Source organism: Sylvia atricapilla, chromosome Z (assembly GCF_009819655.1).
Source record: "Sylvia atricapilla isolate bSylAtr1 chromosome Z, bSylAtr1.pri, whole genome shotgun sequence".
Lineage (NCBI taxonomy): Eukaryota > Metazoa > Chordata > Aves > Passeriformes > Sylviidae > Sylvia > Sylvia atricapilla.
In genome coordinates this window covers 42,284,147-42,298,423 of record NC_089174.1, presented here as the reverse complement: position 1 = coordinate 42,298,423, position 14,277 = coordinate 42,284,147, and the positions used below count along the sequence as shown (strand labels likewise).

At 45.1% G+C, this 14,277-nt stretch overlaps 1 protein-coding gene across 1 annotated transcript in view; it reads right to left on the bottom strand.

Annotated features, from left to right (window-relative positions):
* PSD3 (pleckstrin and Sec7 domain containing 3) overlaps positions 1 to 11,265 on the bottom strand; it is a 103,619-nt gene extending 92,354 nt beyond the window's left edge. Inside the window, exon 1 of the mRNA XM_066339219.1 lies at positions 11,203 to 11,265. Coding sequence (XP_066195316.1) covers positions 11,203 to 11,223 — 21 coding nt within the window. The 5' untranslated portion in view covers positions 11,224 to 11,265. The remainder of the gene's footprint in view (positions 1 to 11,202) is intronic.
* Between the last annotated feature and the right edge of the window lie 3,012 nt (positions 11,266 to 14,277).

Below are 14,277 nucleotides of genomic sequence, written 5' to 3'. Positions count from 1 at the left end.
TAACTCTATAAATTCTTCAGTGAACTTTATATTCATATGAAGCAGAAAATTGTTGTGGCATAGCAAGCTACGGCATGGTTTACATTGGTGGAAGCATTAGCTCACAAAAACAGTCTTTAAAAAACAAAGTTAATGGAACATTTTGCCCCCCAGGACAACAATAACTTTTATGCACTTCTATCAAATACTCAGGATAAGCATCAGATACAAACAGAAGTTCAAAGTACAAGGGACACATAATTCACAGGAACCCATAGTCATGGCTCTTTAATCAGAGATGGATGGAATCACAAATCCATATATTCCTCCAGCGCCATCTGTCCAACAATTACATTTTCTTCCAAGAGCACACTGATGAATAGCTATCTTGCCCCATGCTCTAGAATGGTTTTGCTCCAGGTTCTCCTGGCCTTTTACACCCATTTCTTCTCCTACCTTTCTGCACTGTGCCAGTTCTGCAAGATGTAGTCCAACACTCTGCCCTAAGTCAACAGCAGATCTTGGGCTAACAGGGGTCTTGGACTAATTTATTTACCGTTCCCTAGTCCAACTACTCTGCACTAGGGCTTCCAGTACGTAGATGCACATGCTACCAGCCTATCCAATCCTTTGGTAAAGATGTGATAGAACAGATAAAGTGCTTTTTAGTACAAAGATGACTATCACAAGCATGACAAAATGAGCTTGGAAGAAATCTCCATGTCTGTCCTGCCTTTACAGGGCTGCATTCATTCACTGGCAGGGAGGTAGGGAGGGCTAGAAAAGAAATAGCTGAGGCCAGGGTACACAGGAGAAGGCTCTTTGTCTGCAACAGCTTAGACAGGAATAGCTTACAAAGCCAGACAAAAATTTAGCCTACTCAGATAGATGTGAACGGATGGGATGGCTAACAACTACCTTGTGCCAAATCCTAGTAACAGATAAATGAAAAGGAAAATAAAATAAACAGAACAATCCAGTTCCTGAGCAGTAAAGAATTTCTGATCTATACCTCTCTGGGACACTGCTTCTCCATCCTTCAGCCTTGCTCTTTGACGTTCCACAGACATCTGCTGCACTGAGTATCCCTGCCAGGAAACACATGTTCCAAGGATCTCTATTTGCCTGTACCTTATTGTAAAGCAAAGAAGAAAACTCCAGCTCACAGCACCCTCTGCATCATCCAGTAACAGTCACAAGTAAATTGTCAAATTAATGGGGTTTCAGTGTATAGGGCATCATCTATCAGAGTTAGGTGCCTTAACAGAGGCTGCAAGATCTTAGTCTTTTAATCTGAAAGGAGTAACTTGATTTTCAGAAGTGCTCAACACTGCTGATGAGAATTACAGATACTGGCTTGTGTACGGGAACAGCTGTATTTAACATCTATTTAGGTTGTCAGAGCACTAAAAGGATGTATAAAGTAAGTCCAGATCCAGGCTTAAGAGTAAGTTTACCATATTTCATCCAAACAAGAAATATTAAAAAAATAAAAATGCAAGAGAGGAAAAGAATGAGGATGCTTTGAAGTCATAACTAGTTTTTTAAGACTATTGCTTTACCAATGTCCAAATCAAGAGACAACATGTGTTCTCCTTTCTTTCTTTTGATCTACCACTCACCCAAGCCTTGCAGAAGTCAAGATGCCCTGAAATCAGGAGCCCAGAAATGGGCTGGACAAACATTCATGGTGCTTTCAAGCTGCATTAGCAAAGATTAAATACAAGCAAGATTGAAAGGGATATAAGACTCCTGCTTAAGCCTTTTCTCTCAGCTCTAGGGCAAAGAAATCTGCATCCAGGTCAGCTCATTTCATAATTGCTTCCCTCAGAGGGCTTTAACCACCACTTCTGATGCATCTCATCTTTGTCACTGCTGGAGAGGGTGACGCTTAGAGCACCAATACCCTTAAATCAGCCCAGCTGTACATAAATTTCTCACAAGCCATATACATATTATTTTTTGCTCCAGCGATGCTGTGGGCAGAGAGGCAGCAAGTTCCATTTATGCATCACTCTTGCAGTGCTTTCTGTCTGTTTGAACATGTTTGATCAAGCCTACTTCTTTAGGTCATAGCTCTTGGTCAGGACTTAGGAAGACTACATTTGCCTCTCAGTGAATTTTAGATAACATTTATGACGCTGCATAAATTTGCACTTGGCAGTCCTCATTCCTCTGACCTCCTGCCAACACACTGAACGAGTTTTTTTGACCTCATCCAAGGCACTGGCATGGGTCAAGAGAGGTCCCATCTTGCTGGCCTTCTGTTTGATGTTTAGGGAGCAGAGAGATTCTTTAGGATAAGCCCATGGTGCTTGTGGTGGTTTCAGGCCAGCACAGGAATGAAGCTGCTGAATCAATGTCTCAGCACTGCACTGAACAGCAGCAGGATGCTAAGATCACAGGGTTCCTGCTACTTCAAGCAGGAGCTGCCAAGGACAGATAAGTTAGCCCAGTACCAAGCACACACATTGCCTCTGCTCTGCTGTCTGGATGTGCAAATGGAGCAGCAGGTCACGATCTGCAAGGAGAAACAATTCACCCATGAGAGGTATCTTTAGCCCCTGATGAGACCCAGGTGCTGCCTTTCCTGAATCACAGTTTCTCTCTGGATGAATTTCATTTCAACTCACAAGCTCCCCTCAAACTGCTGTCCAAAAATCCCAGTGGATTTTAGATAGGTAGAGTGAGTCATAAAAAGCTGAAGAAAATGTTTCTCCTTTCTCCACAGAAGAAAAGCACCAAAGCATCCTCTTTTGACTTTCACCAAGGTTTTGGTTGGGATCATTCTATGGGGCAAACTGGTTTTGTCTTGGGGCCTTTTTATCTTTTCATACTGTCTTGGGGTGAACATTTCCTCCTAACTTGTCTCAAACTATGACACATTCCTACATGTCACAGAGCTTTAACTGAAGAACATCAAACTCTTGCTATCTCACCACCATTTTCAGCTGAGCTGACAGGAAAGCTGGGATCTGTCTCCGTGGACTGGGATAACATTTTCTGCAGCTGCTGAGAAGGAACAGGTCAGTCCGAGCACAAAGAAACACTATAAACCCATGCCTCCTGACACTTAAGGTCATACATTTTCTTTGAAAATGTCTAATAGTAATGAAGAAGTATTCAAAAAAGGATGAGATAATTAAATGGCAAACGGCAGATTACAGTCTGGAATTTTTCAGAGTCCCTGAGAGGACAGATGTTGTTAAGACAGACTCACTCCTTCCAGGAGACCTGGGAAAAGTGCTTGAGAAAAAGCGGAACAGGATGGGTCCTCAAGCATGAGTCTTCAGAGAGCAAGAGTCAGCCAAAATTCTGGACAGCAAGAGACCACTCATGCTAAGGGGAAATATCAGAAGGAAGTGACCTAAGGACCATTCATGAAGAACAGTTAGCTGGGACAGACAGGTGCAAGCATCTTCCAGCATGTCTCCACAGCTAAGCCATACCATGAGGAAGCCTCAGTTTTACATGCTTTCACATGTGCACAGTTCTGTTTCCCAGAGCTCCCTGCCTTCTCCCTCAACCATATCACCACTGGATGTCAGCATCCTGACAGCAGGCAACAATATCCCTGCAATGGCAGCACCTTTTGGAGGTTTCATTGAGGCTACTAGGGAAACGCTGCAGTATTGTGAGAAAGCAGAAAAGAGCCTTGAAGAATGCCTGTAAATCACAGTCTACTATGGAAAACTTCACAGCCACACCTGGACCATTTCTAATCCCAGGCTATGCTTGTTCCATTCTCACTGCTTCACCGATATCTCTAGCAGCAAAAAATTCAATTGCCTGTCAGCAACCTATCAAATACCCTGACACAATAAGCTTAGGCACTCAGCAGGAATGATGGACAGAAGGTTCCCACAGATTTTAAAACCTTCGCAAGCAAGTTGCAATGTCATGGACAAGTCTTTACAGAACCCTGAACTGAGAGCTCTGCCTCTGCTGTCACATCATCCCTGCATGGCCAAAAGCTTAGCAAGCTTCACTGCTTTTGACAGGTCATACCAATTGTTCTGAAAAGACTATGCCTGTTGAGCTTTTTAAAATTCACTTTCCTAAGTAACAGGATTAAATACAGAAAACCGGCATTAAAATAAACTTGCTAACTGGTGAAACCTAGTGCACAAACATCACAGGAAGAGCTCACAGAAGGACCACTAGCAAGAGTTGTAGTGCTTAATTCCACGTGACCTCATACATCATACTTGTGTTTTCCTCATACCTCCCCACACTAATACATGTTTGCAATTCTTGAACTAAAGCATTAGTAAAATAGATTAAAATTCAAAAAAAACAGAAGCTTTGCACGGTTAAATCTCAGCTGGAGCTGCTAAAACTTAATGCTAGCCAAGGTTTTGAAAGAGAAGAAATCTCAGCCTGGGTTTTAAACTAATTCCTAACCATCAGGAGATGTAGGGATATGTGTAGAAAGCCAGAAGGTGGGGAGGAAAGAACAGGCTTATGTGAGAGCACTGCCTATAGCTGTTTTCCAGCAGAGAAGTCAGGACTTTAGAGAGGATCATGAAAGACTTTTCAGCTAGGAGGCAACTGGGAGATGCGGCAGAGGTGATTGCAATTATAAGGGGCCTGAAAAAAATGAACAATCAGAAATTCAGCACCATTTTTTTTAATGCAACAGCCAGAAGACAACAAAAGAAGGTATTGGGAGTCAGCACCACACCAAAAAGGACATGGTTCCTCGTACAGTTTGTAGTCAAAACCACCAACCTCCTTGCAAAGCAATGTCACAGAAACCAAAATAATGATATATCTGATGAGGAGGGTGAACAAGTTCAAGGGATTCAAACCCCCAACGATGTTGAAATCACATCCTTCTCATAAATCTCTAAGCTGAACTCTTCCTGGACCTCTGCTGACCTCCATGACCACATACATGCTCCTGGGCTAAAGCAGCCTTGAATCCACATCAGTGATTACATCAGTGCAGTGAGTCAGTATTAACCTGCTCACCCAGGCTTTGGCATGGCCATGGAGTGGACAGACCTCAGGCTTGGTATCATCCAGCCGGCTCCTCTTGAGTCATCACCACAACACACTCCACAGCTTACCCCAGGGATCACTGAAAGGCACCAGGGCACTGCAGGCTTCCTATGCCATTATTCCCAGCACTACAGGATTTGTTTACTATAAGCAGCCTCACAGGAAGCAGTCAGGCTGGAGAGAGCAAAACTGAAAGGATGCAGATACTATCAAAGCTGCTCTCCCTGAGCAAAGGCAGACTTCACAGAAGTTCAGTGTCTAAAGAGAGGCTCAGTTCAGAAATTAAGCAAAGGACTTGCTGCTTAGGAAAAGAAACTGGGAACAGTGACAAAAAAACCCTCAAATTAATGCCTTAGCAGCAGTATCAAGGAGGTAAAATTTGTTTCCAGTCTGGTCGCCTTGTTTTAGAACTGCACCTGAGTTTTTCTCCCCTTAAAGAAATGTTTGCTTTGTTGTTTCATTGAAGTTGTTGGGAAGAAGTCAGCTGTTACACAGAATTAATTTTTATTATGCAAAGGCTGATGCTGTCTGAGCTATAACTACATGGTTGTGGACAGCATATTAATTCAAAGTCTGTATGATTACATTTTACCATTAAAGGCCACTCAGCATTTTGTATTTGCCAAGTGAGTGATTTTTGATGCATGCTGTATGGACCTTTGGATATCTGTGCATTATTTCTAAGGTATAGACAAGAATCAAAACAAGCCCTCTGAGAAAAAGGCTTCAGCTCTTCAGCTCATGTCTGAACCACCATGTTCTTAGACATAACACACAGAGATAATGAAACACCCCCCCAAACTTTTATAAAGCCACAGTGCAAGTATTTTTTCTCAAATTATGTCAAAAAGCATTGGGGTGAGGATATGATTTAAGAAAAACTGTGCAAAGAGTACTAGTTATCCAGAGAATTCAGTGATGCATGTAGTAGACATATTGCATTTACTGTTTTTGTTCAATCTGTTCCAGTATATTTAGCAAACTGACAGACTGCTTTTCTTCAGCAGGTAATGTGCTTCCATCCTCTTTAGGTATCTCAGATGGCAGAACAATGTTTAGACAGGCTACAGGTCTGCTCCACATGGATTTCTACTCCATGGAAGCTAAAATTTGAGTATACCTAAAGGCTTTATGAGCCTACCAGAAGTTAGTTCTGTATCTTTAAGCAACTAAATTCTTCCCAGAACCCAGGCTAACATCTGCTGTCCCTTGAATATTTACAAAGAGCATCTTTTGCTGTGGGCTGTACATTCTTTATGTCCAGCTAAATATACACTGCTTTTATGGATGGAAGGACACGGTATTGAGGAGATCATCTTAATTTTCCAAATCAATATTATAAATTTAATATAGTTTTAAGATAGTATCCCCAAGTGATTAAAATATTCCACTTCAGTGAATGGGTAAAAAAAAAAAAAAAAAAAAAAAAACAACACCCCACACCCAACCATCAGACCATCAGACCACTCTACAATGGAAGAATTTACATCTGCAGAAGTGAAAAAATCTGCATTTTCTCTGTGGCAAGCACAAACTGCAGAATTATAACACAGCAATGGACTACACAAAAAGGGGTATGTATCTCCTGCAAACTTAGACATAGCTTATTGATTCTGCATGGTTATTTCATATCATATATTTAAATTAATTTTACAGCTTTCACCTCAGCAGTTTTTTCTTACCTAGATTTAACAGAAGTTTTTTGGAACAGAAATTTGACTGAAGGTTGATCTGAGCCATCTTATCTCAGACACAATTGAGGCAGAAGCAAGAAAACACATCAACAAATTTCTCCTGATGGGCAGGCAGTGGGAGACTCAAAATATTGTTGTAAGACTGTTTGCTTGCTAACAGAGTGCACTTTAAGGACTGCAGCACTGTTGGGCAGCTATGGCCCCACAAGCAGTCAGGAGCCAACAGGCAGTTTCAGCTGTGGCAGGAAGGCAGAAGACACCAGAGATGTTACATCCCCCACAAGCAGCACAACACAGGCCAGCTGGCGATCATGTCCCACTAGTGAGGAAGTTAATACCTCTTCTTTCTTCCTCATTAAGTCACAGCAAGTCCACAGACAAGACAGCTGACAGCAACCAGAACTTGCTGGTACTAGAATTTGTTTCCTCTTGAGAACAGGGCTTCCCTGGCAAGCATTCTTCTGTCTGACATTCAGACATATCCCAGGCCTAAGTGCATCTTGTCATCACACTTGGCATGCATTCAGCCTGGGAGAAGCAGTTATTACTCAAATGACACTTCCCATTTGAAAACTGTTGTAAAAAAATAATGAGTACACTTTAAGCCACCTCTTCCACTGTGCCATTTCATGCCAAAAACGAGAAAGCAAGCCTCATTCATTGCTTCTGTAAAAAGGGAGGCTTGTATTATGTAATGGGTGCCATTTAGGTTGTTTTCTTAAAACTACTCCCAGACTACTGCAACACAGTTTCAAGACAAGAGCCTCTTTTCAGTCATAGAATCATAAGATACACTGAGTTGGAAGGAACCCATCGTGATCAAGTCCAACCCATGGTCCTGGGCAAGACCATCTTTTCACCAGGCAGCAGAAAGTTGCTGTGGCTATGACATGATGCTCTTGGCAAGCACAGAAGTGACCAGTGTGTTTCTACCCTTGCAGGCCTTCCTCAGAAGCCAGCTCCAGCCTGGTTTCCTTTGGCTTATCCCAGCAGTTGCAACACTGAAAATCTTTCCGTGCAGTTACCAAGGGAAGCCACAGCAAACACCACATACTTCCCACAGCCATCACTGGTGGCTGAGGTACTCAGTGGAGGTGGAAATGCAGTGCTCACACTCTGATGGACAGCTTGATCCCTGACGACAGCCTGATCCAGTGCCCAAACAGGTTTTTTTACTTACAGCATCCAGGAAGTACAGTCAATTCAGGAGCCATTCAAGCTTCAAGGGCTAGATAATAACCAAGCTGCTCTGACTCCTGATTCAACCCTGTAGCAACCAAGCCAGATCCCAGAGGGCTAGCTCTCACCCCACCCTGCTTTTAAGCACCATCCACAAACTGCCTTGCTCATCTCTTTAATGCAGAGAAGAAACGTTTGGATGAATTAGCATCACAGGAGTCTGTGGTCTCAAACAGAAGCTGGCAAAACAGCAAGAAACATCTCAGAAGCAAGGAGGAGCTGCACTCGGAGAAAGTATCTGGAAACATACTGCAGAAGTATACTTCAAACAGTGCCATTCCTGAGAGTAATAGAACACTTACATCCAGAATGAAAGTGTCAGGCAGACACTTTGAGCCAGTCTCAAACAGCCTTTTCATCTAACAGTGCAAAATTATTTCTAACACACACATACCCCCAACCTCAATTTCACATCACTAAAAACAGGAAAATAAGGTCTGGAAATAGTCTCTGTGATCATGGGGTTTAGAGGGCATCAATCAGTTTAGAAAGATATTCAGAAATTTAGGACACAAACTGCACAAGACCTGAATTTGTTTATCTGCAGACCCACTTGGCTGTACAGTGACTGTCCAGAGAAGCTCCCTAGCACATATCCCACTTCTCAGCCAAACTTCCAGAGGGAAAGAGCCACACGCAATTTTACAACCAGTCAGAATGCAACGAACCACCTAGGTCACAGAGCAGGTCTGGGTGGGACAGGCAAATCGAGAAATCCCTGCTCCACCAGAAGCCAGCTCTCCATCAGGGACCATTTGCAAGGAAATGTCCCTTCAAGGATGGTGGGTGGCATATGTCCCTGCTGAGCCCAGGAACATTCTCCCACCTATGCTGGGTGAGCTCAGCAAGACTCACGCCAAGCAACTCTAACAGCTGCTGCACCCTGGGGATCCTCAGCACTCTCAAGGCAGAGCTGATCTCGAGCAGGATACTCTGACAGCCCCAGTCTTTGGGTTTTGGCAGCAATTCACAGGTTTGTCCAGCCTCAGCTGAAGAACAGCAGCTTGGTAGATGGCTCCCCAGTACCCTAGGGACTCATCCACATAATCTTACTCTGCAGATACAACCCTGTCCCTTCTTTTCTTGGGGTCCCTTCACTAGGCCACCACATTGGGCTATCTCTAAATTACCTTTAAATCAGCACCCAGCAGTACCCCAGCCTCTTGCTCTCTCTCAAGACCCTTGCAAGCAAACAGAGGTTCTCCAAGGAGAAACACATGCCTGAGAAAAATCACTCCAGCCCTCAGGTCTGCCAGTCGGTCTCTCCGTGAAGCAGGGATGGTTTCAAGCAATCAGCTACTGTGCATGCACAAAGACAGTTTATCAGCCACAGCCCAAGCACCCTTACTTTAGCACTGGTGGCCTTGTGTCGTGTACAACTTGTGCTGCCTAAACGCTGAATCTTCCAGCACTTGTCTCACAACACACGCACAGAGACAAGCGCCTGCAGAGATGCTCCGTGGCACTCCCACAGAGAGCCTGCCTCTTCAGTCCACAGGGATCAAACCCCAAACCATCTCTTATATCAAAGCTGCAAAATCAATTGAAAGACTTCCCTGGTGTGATGGGCAAGAACAGAAAGGACTGTGTTGGTGTGGAGGCAGGGAGAGGAAATACTCTGAACAACATCCACGTCTTTCAGCTATGCACCTTGACAACAGTAAAGAAGGATTTTCTAAAAAAAAAAAAAAAAAAAAAAAAAAAAAAAAAAAAAAAAAAAAAAAAAAGCGCCACTAGCACATTCATTAAGATCCTCACTGCTCTTTTCCTTCTCAGTTTAATGGCACAGAGATCAAATTGAAAATAATAAATGAAATAATCCACTTAAGCACAAATAGCACAAGAGAACCACTTTCACACAGGTCAGTTGTGCAAGAATTTTCTGTGTGGATTAAGAAGAAGTTCTAGGTTTTTTGCTTCAAAACTTGTTTCAGGTTTTGAAAACAGCAGCATTTAAGTTTCTTGGATTTTTTCTTAACAACCCAGGTACCGCAAAGGATGTTCTTACACTCCCCAATGAACCAAGGCTCTAACTGAATGGGACGACTTGCACAGGGTCTCCTACATGCTAAACCTCAGCTCTCTCACACCAAAAGCATGCCCCAAAACCAACTCTGGGTAAATTAACAGAGTTAGGACAGAGAGCATTTCATGTGCTGAAACACATCAACTAAGGATATGACTGATGAAAAAGCATTTGGAGTAGAAAGAGGCTTCTTTCTACTAGCTAAACCAGAAAGGCTTAGATGACTCTCAGCGGTCTATTACAATTGCTTCAAACACCGGGTGTGCAACCTCCAGTTCCATTACAAATACTGCATTTGACTTTCTGTGTTAATGGTCCTATGCCCAGACGGAATTAAAGTGTGACTGAAGGTACAAAACTAATAGTACTTGCAGTTGCCTACTACACACCCAAATCACTTCAGTAACAGATACATGTGGCTTTGCCTTACAATATACTAACTGGACCCTGTGGGTGCCAGGTTAACTGATGTTTGTAGCACGGAAATATCTATATGGGAGTTAGCAACTTCAGTGGGTTTGTGTGAAGTTCAAACTCATGACAACTGTATGCTTATGTTCCCATTGAAAAGTGTAGCTCCAGTTCCCGGGAGCAAGGATGAAGATAGCAGCTCAACTGCACAGAAGCATGCTTGCATAGTTTAATATTCTAGTTTTACACTTTTGGTGAAATCATCTAAACCCCACTCTTGCCCTGAAAGTGGCAATGCTACTACTCAGCCAAACGCTGACTTTTCTGACATCTTGTTTAAGTCAAGAATTTGGCTAGACTGCGCGAGCTTGTCAGCGCAGCAACAGTGCCGATGTGTTTCACAGACAAGTTACTTGGAGACACAAGCGAAACGAACTGCACGATATGCAAGCTCGGGGTTCCAGCCCTGAGTGCCGCTTCCCCGCTGCAGCTGGAGATCTAGCAGTTACGAGCACAGAAGTGGGCTCCGAGCTTTCTCCCTTAGGGAACCGCGAAAAGGATTTAAAAAAAAAAAAAAAAAAAAAAACAACAACCAAAAAAAAAAAAAAAAACCCCAAACAGAGAGAGAGAGAGAAAGAAATTGAGGGGAAAAACAAAACAATAAAGGGAAAGAGGAAAAGGGATAAGGGAAGAAGGAAGAAGGGAAAGAGGGTAACAAAAAGAAAACAGAAAGAATAAAAAAGAAAGGGGGAGGTTGAAAAGAAAAAGTAAAAATTCAAAGTAAATGGGAAAAAGTGCCTCCGGCTGAGCGCAACCCCCGCACCCACACGGGCACACGCCGGCCCTTACCGCACCGCCGGCTCCCTCCATCTCCCATCGCCGGCCGCGGCGGATCGCAGCCGCCCTCCTGCCGGGCCGCGCCGAGCCCGGCCGCGCCGAGCCGGGCTGTGTCGAGCCGGGCCGGGCCGTGGCACCCCCCGGCCCGCAGCGGAGCCCGGCAGCGCGGTGGGCGCGGAGCGGCGCGGGCCGGGCGGCGGGGCCGGGCCGGGCCCGGCGGGGCGGGGCGGGGCGGCGGCCCGGGAGGGGAGGGCAGGGAGACGGGGGCGGGGGTCGGCGCGATGTAGGGGCGGGGAGGGGAGCGAAGTGCACCACGTGTTCCTTGAAAAGATTTTTTAAGAAAGAAAAAAAAAAAAATTATTTCAGGATTAGCAAAGCAATAGGGTGAAAAGCACAACCTAGACCGCGTGCCCGCAGCAGCAGCGCTGAGCAGGAACACGTCCAAAGCCCGCGGGGGCTGGGACATGCCGTACTCTGCTCTTAAATCCCCTCAGTGCGGCTCGCAGGCGGGGGGGGGGGGGGGGGGGGGGGCGAAGAGGGAAAAAAAAGAAAAAAAGAAAAAGCAGAAGCCTTTGTAGAAAAGGCTTCAGAAAGCCTTGGGGCTTTCCCTCGCAGTCCGACTTCACAAAGCAGAAGAGAGCAGATGTCTTCGGAGTAACCCCATCTGAACACTCGAAACTGATTTTCCACCTTTGTTTTTTTCACGGTTTGCTGGAAGCTCTCTTGCATCGTCAGGTTTTAGCGCACTCAGCCACATCATTATAATTTCTCTAAATAGGACCTCTGAGCCTTGTTCTTTTAAGTAAAAGTGGGGTTTCCCTGTCAAGAGCTGTGGCTTAGAAAATACCTCCAGATCTCATTAGCTTACATAGAAGAGTTAACCACACAATTAGCTGGCAGACTGAATAAAGAAGGCTGTCAGTTTCTGTAAGTTTAGTATATCTGTGTTTTGTTCAGTGGCCGCTGAAAACTTCTTCGGTTTTAACCAATCAAATTTGAGGATAGGCTTTCTGGAACAACCTCTGAGGACCAGGAGGCACTGAATAAACTGTATGTTTGCTTCATTATGAGCATGGGTAAAAAAAATCTGTGTGTTAGGTGGTAGGCAAGGTTGTTGTCTAATGCTGTGCTCTTCTGAAAGGCTTTGGACAGTGCTGGTGGTAGAAGTGCATCACTATGAAGTCACTGACATAAGTACCACACCCAGACAGAGCAGCACCTCTGTGCCTGAGGAGACAGCCCTGCTTTGTTCCCCACTCGCTTCATAGCTGAGTGCCAGAGCCGGCCTCCCTGCCAGCACTGGGCGATCTCAGCTTTTCTTCAGTCCCATGGGGAAAAAATCCATTTCCAGCAGGATAAACGTACATCCAGGCATAATGCTTGAAGCACTCTGGCCTAAAGCTTTCCCTGTTTGGCAATAAGACAGGGGTAGCAGCACCATCTCTGGGCTCTTCCAGTTTGTCTGGGGGCTCCATATAGCAGCACCTCCCCATGGTCTTCACAATAGGGCTGTGGCATGCAGAATACACACTGCTTCTAGAGTGAACCCACTATTTCTCAGCAGTTCCAGCTCCACGTTTACCCAAAGAGTAGTGCTCCTGCTTTATACCCACATCACGTGTCAGCAGACTGTGCTGTCTCTGTCATCTGGGTGGCAGTGGTGTACACTGTATTTCAGAAGGCATTCTCTTCTTTTCCTACAACTTCCCTTCTCCCAATCCTAAGACTCCTGCCTGCTCCCCAGCACCACAGGCTGTCTTTTAACTATCCACCCCAGGAGCAGCATAGGACCTGTCCCCTGCTCTGCTCAGCAACACTCTAATCCAGTTGTTTCTGTCCTTTGGGAACAGGTGAGTGAAAACCTGTCTTTCCATCCCCTTAAACAGTTGGCGTGGGTCCCGAAGAGGTCCCTGTGATGCAGCTCCTCCGTGCCCATCGTCTGTGGCTGAATTGTGCCGGCGTGCTGAATTGCTTCACCCCTCTCCTCTCCCCCAGCCGCAGCTGTGATGCCAAACATGTTTTGGCCCCGACAGGGTTTTGTCCCATCTGTCAGACACCCTGGGGGCCCCGGGAGTCGGTGTGGGAGCAGCACAGGCTGCTGATTCCCCATCTGTACCCCATCTGAAATGGCTAATGCAGCGGAAAAATAAACCACCCAGCGCCTGAATCTCCGGGGAGTTGATGCACTCTGCCTGCCTCTTCCCTGACAGGCTGAGGTCATGCGACTGCAGGCCAGGAGGCAGCTGGGAGCAAAAGCAGGGCTGGAGTGCGGGGCTGGTCATGTCCCTTGCAAGGCACATCCCCCTGCCCTGGGCACCTAGGTGGCTGATGCAGCCACTGCACGCCAGTTTGAAGCTTTCCCCCCACTATTTGTGTTGAGAGAAATTTGACCTTTTCTCTCTGATCCTGGCACCTAGCCTGAGTCACCCAGACATTTAGGCTGCCAGGAATATGCTCTGTGCCTGGGAAAGGAGAGCATTTGCCAGCCCGAGGGAGGATGGTCCTGCAAGCCTCTTCTGTGTGTGCATCTAGTTCTTCGTTAACTTCTCTGAAAAGAAGGGTGATGGAGTCCTGAAACTGGCACAAACTGGTGTTTCTTACACTATTGATCATTGTTTTCTGCAGAAGGGCCCTATTAAATCCTAAAACATTTCTATGAATGAGCAATCAGCAGAAAAATGTGGTGGGGTTAGTATATTTATGAAGGAAATCTGTATTTTTTGTCCAAACACTTGATATAAATTTCCAGGTAGTTATATTAAACAAAATAAAAGTCACAAAAAGCTGGCACAAAACCTGGCAGCTTGCTAAGTACTTATGAGCTACATATCACAGTTGGAGAGAGCTCTTAATTGTAAAAGAATTCAGTTGTAAGCATACCGCGTGTATTTTTACACAACCCAAATAGAAATTAAAAAAAAAAAATTAAAAATTCAGAAGATGGCAAGCAGTCAAGTTCAGCCTGTGCAGTGGCCAAGCTGCTCCGAATTCCCTAGCCATGGACAGTGATAGGGAGCAGGGAGTCAACACTGGGCATGGGTGCAGAATGAAGTTGAGCAGGGTACATGAAATGGGAGACTCTCAGAA